Raw genomic sequence first — 12,368 nt, forward strand, 5'->3', positions numbered from 1 at the left:
TTGATGAGCAGTGTTGATTTCGTCGACTAAAACTATGACGAAAAGTGTTCCTATGATGACTAAAATTAAGACTAAATATATTGACAATTTCGTCAACAAATTAAAACTAGACTAAAATGTTGGTGAGGGATCTAGTGGAGAAGAGATCCAGTAGAACTAAAAGACAAGTCATTTTATGTTTGGTTGCGCTCAACCAAACATAAAATGTTGCAATCTGAAAATAGCAGATCTACAAGCTCACAACGCGTCGCAGCACGACGCGTTGTGAGCTTGTAGATCTGCTATTTTCAGCTTGCAACCAAGTGTAAAAAAAATAAAAGACGCCATCAAGGCACCGCCAAAATACATTTATTCGACTAAATCAACTGTAGATTTAGTGGACTATAATCTTATATTTAGTCGACTGAAACTAGACAAAAACTAAAACATTTCAGATGACTAAAATATGACTAAAACTAAATGGAATGTTATTCCAAAGACTATGACTAAAACTAAGTAAATATTTGCTGTCAAAATCAACACTGTTGATAAGAGAAAGTAGCTCGGAACATAAACAGATGCTTGAACCAGCCAGCGGGACAGGGAGTGATAAATAACAGTGATATGCCCTGGTTTATAATGATGGCCACGGTCTGGAGTCTCTCAGACCTTCAGTTTGGTCATGTCCTCCAACAGCTTCATTCATTATTGGATTGATGAGCAGCCTAATGGTCAGTGAACTAAAGAAACCCAAAGGACCCGCAATTTTCCGCAAGGGCCCGATTATGGCCTAATTAATGAGGGGCCAGAGAGACGGTGAAGGTGACGTGCTGAACACACATCGATTACACAGCAATCAGTGTCCTTGGCCTCATTATAGAACATCAACTACTTGAAGGGACAGTTCACCCCAAAAAATACTTTTTTTCCTATGGATCAGTCACCCCATGGAGACTTGAATTCATGGATATCTTTTAGTTTTTGTCTCATTCCTAAGACAATAATATGATGACCAGCGGACCGGTAGGCAGCGGTTCCGGTAGGAGACACAAAGGAGACTCTTTGTGTCTCCTACCGGAACCGCTGCAGGCCATCAACAAAAAAATATCCATGAATTCAAGTCTCCATGGGGTGACTAATCCATAGAAAAAAAGCCACCTTTTTGTCCTTCGTCGTACAATTGTGTCGCGTGGCTAAAATAGGCGATCTAGAACCTCGACGCGTTGTGGGGTTGTAGATCATGCGATTTTCACAGTATTTTATTTTATTTTTTATTTTTAAAAAAAGTGAAAGATTTCACCTTTAATGACATGCCCAGAATAGGGACGCCAGGTTGAAGGTGGATAGCAGCTCAACTGTTTAGAAGGGCATTTGATTGAATTACACGTTGTATCATACTACACACATTACATTTACACACTGAGAGCAGTGAGGGTATGTCTTTATAAGCACTTAAAGTAGTAGCTCGTCCAAAAAAAATACTTATTTTCTACGCACCACACACCACACTCCTAAGCCAATCAAATTATTGGCTTAGGAATGCGATAAAACAATTCAATGCTTCATGGGGTGTGTAATTGATAGAAAACAAGTCATTTTTTTGGGGTGAGCTACTCCTTTAAAGCTGCAATACAGAACTGATTTTAATGAATACATTTTTATTTGAACCAAGCTTTTGAATAGCCAAAGTATAAAATAATGCCTATAGCTCTAAAATGACACAGATGTGTTTCCGGATTGAATGGGTTAAGTGTTAAGGGTGCAGGAGTGTGTGTATTTGGTTAATTACACTATGAGATATACACAGATGAGAGAGAACTTATGAGTTGTTGGATCTTACTGTGTGTGTATGGACTCGGTTTCCCAGAAGGTTAAGTGACATATTTGCATAGTTACAGACAGTCTGCATAAATGTGACAGTCACTTCAGGAGCAAACATGGTCTCTCTCTCTCTCTCTCTCTCTCTCTCTCTCTCTCTCTCTCTCTCTCTCTCTCTCTCTCTCTCTCTCTCTCTCTCTCCCCACAATGTGGTTACACATACTGCTTACATCAATCGAAATGACACACACACACACACACACACACACACACACGTCCCTCACACTGATGTGAAGTGACCAGACGACCGGGCTGCCAGCAAACAGGCCATCAGGCTGGACAGTGAATGCTGTGCGGGCGTCCCTATCGGACATGACAGCACTTATTACCACACACACACACACACACACACACACACACACACACACACACACACACACACACACACACAGGCACAGCAAGTGGGCAAGTGGTGAAAGTGGGGCCTTATATCTAGTATGACAGCAGAGATTGCTGCTTTCATTAACGTCTGACCCTTCCCCTGCCCCCCCCTCCGTCACTGTCCCATCACACTAATGTGATTGAAGAGGCTGAGTTCGGACAGGGCAAGCCCCCCCCCCCCCAAACCCCCAAGCCCCCACCCTTGCAAACGGACGGGCATGCCCGTGTAAACTTCCCTATCGACGCTGTCCGGCAGAAACCTTGTATCTCTATATATCAACGTTTTAGTTTTTTTTGTAAATTAAAGGCATACGTGTAACTGTAGTGTAAATACAAAAACATGTCGTAATGCAACCCGCTGTGTGGCTTATTTTCACTATTTCTGAAAAATGATGAAAGTGAATCTGTGGGTTTTATAATTATAACTACACTAGAGTTTCGGGGGGCTACGCCCCCCTCAACCCCAGCCGCGCACGGGGCTTTGCGTTTGTTGGTCCCTCCGTGTCCCTGTCTCTGTATCCGTGTAGCTGCAGCACAGAGTGGGCAGTATAGATGGGGATTATGGCTGTTAGAGGCATGTACGCGCACGGGGCCCGCGTGGGCGTGTGTATATGGGGGTAGACAAATTGTCTAAGTAACATTTGCAAAAAGGGAAAAAAAAAAAAAAAATTGTAAGAAAGTGTAATGTAAAAGTTACAAAATGATGAAAAATAAGTAGAAGAAATTATATTTTGTATGTTTCGCGGACCACCAGGGGGTCCGCGGACCCCCTGGTGGTCCGCGCGGAAATCGTGGGATGAAAATTTCCAAAAGGAAAAAAAAAATAAATAAAAAAAAAATATGAAGGTGGTTGCTTGTTTTTCTGAAAGCTGGCGAATGGCAGCCCTTTCTGCAAGATGGCGGCCGCCTGGTGTTGTTGTGATTTGGTCGTGCGCACGTGCTCTCGGTTACACAGCGTTGTACTGGCGAAGTATAGTTCTCGCTTACACAGACATGTCCAGACATGTTGTAGGTCCCTCCGTGTCCCTGTCTGTGTGTCCGTGTAGCTGCAGCACAGAGTGGGCAGTAGAGATTTCTGGCGCAGGCTGTGCAAACCTGGCAACCCAGCGCATGCTGCCGCACGTTACACCAGAAATGGTGCCTGGAGAAAATGGTGACCAAAAAAAAAGTTTGGAAAAAAAGGAAAAAACCCCCGCAGCGGCTGGCTGCTGTTGTGGTGATGAGGTCGTGCGCACGGTAAACGGTACGAAGCTGCCTCCCCTTCCGTTTTGTCCGACATTTGGTGAGTAGAATTAATTATGTTGCGCGGTGGAAAAGGTGTAGTGAGCAGTGAGATGTCCCCTACGCGAGGCGTAAATTCAGCGCGGCCGCCGTGGCGAGTCAGTTGGCGACATGTGGTCTGGCGGTGCGTTGTTTATTCGATAACAGAGCTGTGGGGTGTCGACACCGAGGGTGCGGAAGTCGGTCGCCATTTATATAGTTAGATTGGATCCAAGCTCACAACTTGGATCCAAGCTTGTAGATCTGCTATTTTCAGCATGTAACCAAGTGTAAAATCAGCCACTACTACGCCATCAAGGCACCGCCAACATACATTTTAGTGGACTGAATCAACTGTAGATTTTGTCGACTATGATCTTATGATATTTAGTCGACTAAAACTAGACAAAAACTAAAACATTTCAGATGAACTATAAAATATGACTAAAACTAAATAAAGATGTGTTGTCAGAATCAACACTGCAGCGACAGCATCCACAGAGAAAGATGCATGTGGACACGTGGCTCACAGCAGCTTTATGTGTTAGTTGTTCATGTCAGCGCCAGGAGACCACCACCAGCAGACCACCATGGTCACCATGTGTCTGACAGCACTGACCTTTCAGCCCTGTGTGTGTGTGTGTGTGTGTGTGTGTGTGTGTGTGTGTGCTTGTGTGCGTGCGTGCGTGCGTGTTCACACGCGCGCTTTAACCCATTAAGACCTGAGGCCGATTCTACAAACACCTTCTAAATCAGTAGTTCACAAACCTTTCAGTGCCAAGGACCCCAAAATGTATATGTATTTGGCCGTGGACCCCCCATCTCAAAGAGATTTGTGCAAGGGACCCCCCTCCCCCCCAGAAGAGAAGATTTGTGTAAAAAAATGAAAAATGTTAAAAAATAGCAGAAGCTCGCAACGCTGTGTGTGTGTGTGCGCGCGTGTGTGTGTGCATGTGAATGTTTGTGTGCATGTCTGTGTACTTCTGGAACAGAGCACAATGCTGTTTACTGGTACCAGCATGGAGAAAAGGCTGTGACAGCACTATTTACACATTAAGGATAATGACGGTTAAGACTTAGATTATGTTGTTATGAGGCTGCAAAGTGTTTTGTCAGTCAGTGCATTCTGTTAATGCAACATTTACTATAAAAACCCTATGTTTAATCACATGAGCATAAATTGAGCTGAATTAAATGGTAGTGACGGCTGTTTTCATAGTAACTGTTAGGTTAGCTGTAAGGAGCTGCTCCATGCAGGAGATTTAAGACACAAGGCTGGAGAGGAGTTGTGTGTGTAATTACAGAAGCTAGAGTTAATTGAAGGGAGTTGTGTGTGTGTGTGTGTGTGTGTGCGCGCGCGCACTACTGTGTACATGACAAACAGACTACTGTAGTTGATTTGTGAGTTTGAACCTATAGTTCCTATACTTCCTGAACCTACATAGTACTGTACGTACACAGTTGTATTCATTTGTGAAAATATAAACGGAATCGCAGAATGTCAAAATCCTTATACAGATATGAGCATACAATTATAATTGTTCATAATTAGTATACTTAGTACGACATAACAAATGTCATATTGGTATTCACGTATACAATTAAATGTACGTCTTTGTCCATTGATTCTATTTTCATTTTGCACATTTTAATGGCAAACATAATATCTCTGCCAGGCCAGGAGGCGGAGATGATTTTTTCGCCCTTGTCCGTGTGTGTGTGTGTGTGTGTTTTGAATGGACATATATTGCTACGAGGCTCTCCCACTTGTTAAATATGCTGAACAATGATGACCAGTATGTGAGAGAGCTTGCACGTTCATCTCTATTCCTGGACCTAAAACGACGTAAGGTCCCCCTGGCATGTGGCTCGGATCCTAGCTTCCTAGGTTTCAGGAGGAAACCGAGTGGAAAGCTAGACGCTCTCCCGGCTTCGGTGTGTGGTCAGACTGGCCGGACTTAAACGATCTGTGCTGTTGGGCTGATGTTACCCTGAAGTGGGTAGGGTCTAACTCTGAGGCGATGGCTGTCTCGGAGGACTTTATATCTGACCCCAGTATCTCCGTCAGAGCATCAATGACTGTGTGTGGAACAGAACACCAACTCCCACTGACTAATGCCCGAGGTCGCCTCTTATGGGCACAACAACAAAGGCAGCGGCAGCATTGGACTGAACTGAGGCTGCAAGGGAAGACTGCATGTCTCCCCGCTGCGGACCATTCTGTCTCGCACTCTGTGCTAAAAAATGTGGCTTTAGACGAATGCATTGTTGTCTTTACTCTGAAAGCGAGGCTGCAGGTTTTACCATCTAAACTTAACCTCTCCATCTGGTTTCCAGGCAACCATGCTCCTCACTGTATACATCATGGTCATGAACAAATAGCTGAGACCATGTCCCACATCTTAAATGGGTGCCATGTATACAGGGGACTCTACATAAGTAGACATGACAGAATAGTGGATTTGATATCTAAAGATATCACTTCTATTTTCAGGCCCTCCATCATGCTGTATAAGCATTCTACTGTGAAGCCGAGCATGTTTAACCTGTGTAACGATGATTCTGTGTTCTCTAACATTTCAGCTAACACCCCTGATGTCATTGTTGTTAATGAAAACCATAGAGAGGTGTTCATTCTCGAGGTCGGCTGTACTTTTGATTACAGCTTAGAGGAAGCCTTCCTAACCAAAGTGCTAAAATATCAACAGCTAGAGCAGACCATCTCTCAGCTAGGCTACAGATGTAAACTTTTGGTTTTTATCTTTGGTAGTCTAGGACACGTGCACAAGTTGGTTGTGAGGGGCCTGCAAATGGCCGGCCTCTCCAAAAGGAGGGCCAAACAATTAGCAAGGTACTGCTCAATATCAGCTATTATAGGAAGCCGCTCAATTTGGAGGAGGCGTTGCTTCCTTTACCCATGATTGTTGTCCGCTATGTTTGACAAGTATGCCATCTTTTGTTTTGTAGTATATAACATTGCTCTGCTCTACATGCGCTTTGTAACTAACTGTTTTCCCTTCATCTGACTGCACTGGCAGTGTTTATGTCCTTTGTACATCCTGTACTTCTTATTATGTGGACATAAATAAATATGTCAAATATTTCAAATGTGTGTACAACTAGAGCCAATACCATGCAACAGTAACACCATTATTAGCCTCACATCTCTGTGGGTTGCTTTATTTTTCACAGTAGTTTAACAGAAAATATCCCTTGATCTTTAAGCATGCGCTTTGACATGCACACACACACACACACACACACACACACACACACACACACACACACACACACACACACACACACACACACACACACACACACACACACACACACACACACACACACACACACACAGAGCCTGGTGGCATGGTGCCATAGGTAAGGTCATGTAGGTTGGCTGTGCCAGCACTGCAGACCCTGCAGGCGTGCGTTCTTCCAGCCGCTCTAACATATGCTGCTCTGCGCCCACAGACACACACACACACACACACACACACACACACACACACACACACACACACACACACACACACACTGCAGCATATGCTGGCAAGCCCACACGGTGCGTCACACTGCTTCTACACAGGGCCCAGGGGGGAGCAGGAGGTCAAACACACACACACACACACACACACACACACACACACACACACACACACACACACACACACACACACACACACACACACACACACACACAGACGTGCACACACTCGCGCACACACGACCACACAAAACACACACGCGCATACACACACCTTCTGGCTACAACCCAGGCTGAGATTTGTGAATAGCAGCACTTTGAGCATTAGCACCAGTCAAGCATATTATGGCCTTTTCCACACAGACAGGCACAAGCACACAGATATAAAGCAGCACTAATGAAGCATGCATCGCTTTCTCCTGCTTGAGTTGAGCACATCATAGAGTTGGTCAACAAACAGACCGTTTAGAGCACACCGCTGCTGGAAGGTTAATAACAAGACGAGGGTCTAATAACAGCGTGACTTCATCCACATGCGTCTCAAACTTCATGTGGCCAGAGTCTATCACGTCAGTTTACCTAAAGTAGGTGAAAGTGTTCACATCCCTCCCATCTGACCAAAACGTTGAGAATCACTGACTAAATTCATATCTATGACATTTGACTCGATGTTTGGGCAAGGTTTCATGTCAATCCCAACCAAATTTACTTCCATTATGAAATGTAAGTGAAGTGTGTAAATATGTGATGCAGGGAGTTGGTCTACTTAGCCTGCAGTGTGCACAAGAATTTTGAGAGATTAGATCTGGAAACACAGACAGCACATTTTTCCTATTTCAATATCTTCTTAAGTCAAGCTTTAACTAACTTAAATGAACATGTTTCAGGAAAAGAAATCCAATTAACCCATTGAGACCTGAAGCCGATTCTACATGTGTCCTAAATCTCAACAGTATTCTGAAAAACGTATGTTTCTATATCAGTGGTGCTCAATCTTTTTCATGTCAAGGACCCCCAAAATGATATGTATTTGGCCGCGGACCCCCATCAAAATATTTTGTTCCAGGGACCCCCCAGAAGCAAAGATTTGAGTTAAAAATGTTCGCTTTAAATATATATATATTCAAAGATTTGCACACATTTTCACGATTTTTCAAAAATAGCAGATCTACAAGCTCGTAGCGCGGCACTCGGTGCCGCGCTATGAGCTTGTATATCTGCATTCGTGCCGTGGAAGCTCAGGACATTTGACATTGTTCCGAATAAATATGTCATTGCTTTATCGCCTCGTAATATTTGGTTTTGAATGACACAAATATGTTTTTGGTCGAATGAGTCACTATGTCTTTTTTTGTCCCTTTCAGAGAGTTTCCAGGTGGTGGTCAGAGGGAACGGCTTCCTCCACGCCAGAAACACAGACCAGGTCCTCTGCAGCTTCAAACTCAATGACACACACACTCTGGGTGAGCACACACACACACACACACACACACACACACACACACACACACACACACACACACACACACTGGGTGAGCGCACATGCACACACGCACAGCGTCACACAAATGTATCAAAAGTAGCAGATCTACAAGCTTGAAAAGCGTCACTTTGATATTTTTGAATTTGAATCCTGAAAAGTAACTGTTTTGGACATATCAGGTTTCCACTCGACAGAGACGAAATATAAATGCATGACAGAAAGGTGCTGGGGAGGGCACGGTGGCGCAGTCCTCACAGCTAGAAGGTCCTGGGTTCAATTCCCACCGGGGACTGATGGAGGGGAAGGGAACTGGTTAGAATAACGTGTTCCTTCCACGCGCTACGTCCAATCGGGGAAACTCTCCCCTGTCAGGTGATAAGAAGGTCAGTTGGCTCTCATGCATTGAAGGAGGCATGAGCTCGGCCCTGGCCTCCCTAGACTGGTGAGGGGAGTGTAGTGCCCAGGATCACTTGGAAAAGTGTCACCGGGTGAAAAATAAGGGTTACAAAATTGGGGGATACAAATTTAAAGAAAAAAAAGGTGGTGGCAGCCAAAAAAAAACGCTTTCTGAGGCCATGACCCCGAAAGTCATTAGAAAATATGCAGTTTGTAAAATCATCACTTATTGTAAAAATGTGACAAAAAATGTGATAGAATCAGATGCCTCCTATTCAGGCCTGGAATTTCGTCATTTTAGGGGCAAGGCCACTTGGCCTTTGGTGTTGTAATTGTTTGGAGGGCACAAAGGCCAAATGCCAGGGCAGAAAGGCCATCAAAAAAAAAAGAAAAGAAAAATTTTTAAGTCCCCGGAAATAATGCATTTAACTTGAAGGTTAAGGATGATTGTATTTTAATATATTATAAGAATTGTATAACTATCTGTGAAATATAACCCATTTATTTCACAAAATAATGTGTTGGCAAATGACCAATATTTAGTTATCTAGGTCTCAATATGTCACATTCAGCCCTGGACTTCACTGACTGAAGTAGGGGTCACATTAATCACATTAGATTCACAGAATAATTAGGGGTCTTCAACCTTTTCAGGCCAGGGACCCCCAAACTGATGGGGTGATGGAGCAGGGACCCCCTACCTCGTAGGGTAGGGGGTAGGCTACTATATATATCATATATTTATGTATAAAATTGTGTTTTATATAAATAAATATGAAAAAATGGCCTGCTCCTACGCACAGGTGACCCAGTAGGTGTGCAAAAGGACCTTTCTCAGGGGCGTCAATTGGGTATGGCAAGGCATGGCAGGTGCCATACCTTGGCTCCAGAAAAAAAAGAGGAATAAAATCATGAGCCTAATGCAGGTGTAAGACCATTGTGTTATAGGTATAATGCATAGTTTCTATGCATTTCAGGGGTTTTGGGGGGGTTGACCCCCTAAAAAATGGATAGATGTCCCTTATTTTAATCTCTGGGAGTTGGCAACCCTAACCTTGCCATACCTTAGCTTTTGCTGAACTGACACCACTGATCTTTCTCTACAAAATATGTATAAACATACCATGTTATTGTGCATTCATTACTAAGCTATTCAAATATGTCATGTTATGTTTAAAGTAGGGGTGTGCCGATACACTAATTGCACGAAACGATACGATACGATATTTGGCTCACAACTTCGATACGATTTCGATACGATACGATACGCACTTTTTTTACTATGAAAATAAATAGGGGAGAAAAAAAGGAAATGCAAACAAATAATTCTGTTTTTGCATTATTCAGACATGCAAACTTGTAGCTTTTCAGCCGTTTTGAATCCAAATAGGGCAATAGTGTGACACCTGACCCGAAAAAAAACAACATGTTGTCACCCTTTTCACCTCGGGGCTGTTTGCATAACTGATTATTTTGATTAGTAAAAAAAAAAAAAAAAAAAAAAAAAATTTTTTTTTTTTTCAAAACGATATTTTTTTTCCCCAAAACGATACATATCGTCGCGAAAACGTATCGCGATATATCGCGGGACGATATATCGGCACACCCCTAGTTTAAAGACAAATTTACATTTTTGAAAAAAAAAAGAAAAAAACGTTTTTAAAAACATTTTTTTTTAATCAAACTACAATTTCGCGGACCCCCTGCAGTACCTTCGCGGACCCCCTAGGGGTAGCGGACCCCCTGTTGAAGACCTCTGAGAGATTTTATGTATTTTCCCCACAAGTTATTTTCATTCAAATGAAATGTGATTGAACTTGCACTAATAATGACTTTAGTTGATTTTCTCTCTCTTTAAAATATAGTATTTCTTAATTATTAATGATTACAGCTTGTAGATTGGCTATTTTCACGATTTTAAATTGTTTTTAAATAATGATAAAAAAGGAACATACAAGATTTCCACCCAACAGCCATAATATATAGCCAATATATGGTTCTGTATCAGTGTATTCGTCTGTTTTTGCAGATTTCATTCTAATTGGCTACTATGCCTGCATATGAATTTCATGGCCCTGGGTAGGTCACCCTGGCTTGGCGGAGATATGCCCTGTTGCGCACAAGCTCCGCACACTGCAGCAGCAGGTGAAAGCAATTCACTAACGAGGGCTGTGTTGCGCACCAAAAACGAAACTGTCACATTCTAGATGCTGAAATAAACTTCCCAATTAGAACATTGTTGACAAACAAATAGATATAATGGATGTGGTTTGCAAAAGGATAATTTATTTCTTGTCCATCAGAGCGGTGAGGTCACTCTTTTGTATGATATTGATAGCCTAAACTTTTAATTTGTTTGCAGTTATTCTGTTGCTTGCTTTATATTAAGACTCATAATTTGGGGATTTTGCTGTATTTTATTAGATGTATTCATCTATATTTTGCTGTTGAAAAAAACATCGGGGCACATCGGTCTGTAGGACTAGGCTACTACGGAATCCTCTCTCTCTCTCTCTCAGGCTAGAAATCAAACCTACCATTGATTAGTTCAGGGTGCGTTAGATTTATCTCCTGTTTGGCCCGGTAATGCTTTTGTGTCTATTACACTGTGTTACTTGCGGGATTCCGAAGGTTCATAGGAGGCTCAAAATCAAACCTTCCTACCACTGTGTATGTTGTAGCTGCGCAGCTCAACCAAAGGGACTGGTGTCTAAAAAAAAACGTATTGACAGGAAAATCGCGCAGAGGAAAAACTGTGAAATCAGTTGCTGGGCGCAGCTGGGGCACCACGGCCACTGTGGCCGTCAAGGCATGTCATTATTCGAGGGGCACACGGCCAATGAGAGGGGCAACGACGGCCATGGCCGTCGTGGCCGCCGTGAAATTCCTGCCCTGCTCCTATTATAGCATCAACCATGGGAATGGAATTACCCTCACGGTCCTTGAAGGGCCAGATCTTAATGTGGGGTTATGACTGTATACAGTATGGTGGCTGTGTTTTGGCAGCAGACTTCATGAATGACTCGTTTCCTTTGCAGATGAGAGGCCGGTGGGAATAGAAGACACCTTCCTGCTTTGTACCGCTCCTGTCATAGAGGAAGTAGGGAGGTAAGCTACAGTACAGTTACACATCAATTGTGGGCCTTTCACTGTCAAATCCAAACTAAACTCCCCCTTGCAGACAGAACTGCAAGACTCACTCCCCAATTTTCTACCACAGTCTGAAAAGTCAGCACTTCAGACTCCACTTCACACACTAGCACTCCTCTCTCCTATCCCTTCCTGTCACCATCTGATAGATGCTAGTTTTACTATGCAGATGTTGGTTACTTGTTCATACGTTTTTGTTGTTTAGATTTTTTCCTTTTTTTGTTTTTGCTTGACCACAGATGTTAAAGGTTTACAAAACCAGCATGGGGCGGGATTAATGGACTATGACATCAAAGTCCACGGGCCAATCACAGCACTTTTCTGAGGCTAATTATTCAGAAAACCCCAGACCAC

General features: G+C 43.1%; 1 protein-coding gene and 1 long non-coding RNA gene across 2 annotated transcripts in view; both read left to right on the top strand.

Moving 5' to 3' along the window:
• Window positions 1-12,368, top strand: part of LOC311059249 — a 510,343-nt gene that overhangs the window by 463,836 nt on the left and 34,139 nt on the right. The window lies entirely within an intron of this gene.
• antxr1d (ANTXR cell adhesion molecule 1d) overlaps window positions 1-12,368 on the top strand; it is a 70,342-nt gene that overhangs the window by 26,502 nt on the left and 31,472 nt on the right. Inside the window, exons 10-11 of the mRNA XM_084076967.1 lie at window positions 8,350-8,448; window positions 11,903-11,972. Coding sequence (XP_083933093.1) covers window positions 8,350-8,448; window positions 11,903-11,972 — 169 coding nt within the window. The remainder of the gene's footprint in view (window positions 1-8,349; window positions 8,449-11,902; window positions 11,973-12,368) is intronic.

The sequence above is a fragment of the Gymnoscopelus microlampas genome (assembly GCF_963454915.1).
Source record: "Gymnoscopelus microlampas genome assembly, chromosome: 13".
Lineage (NCBI taxonomy): Eukaryota > Metazoa > Chordata > Actinopteri > Myctophiformes > Myctophidae > Gymnoscopelus > Gymnoscopelus microlampas.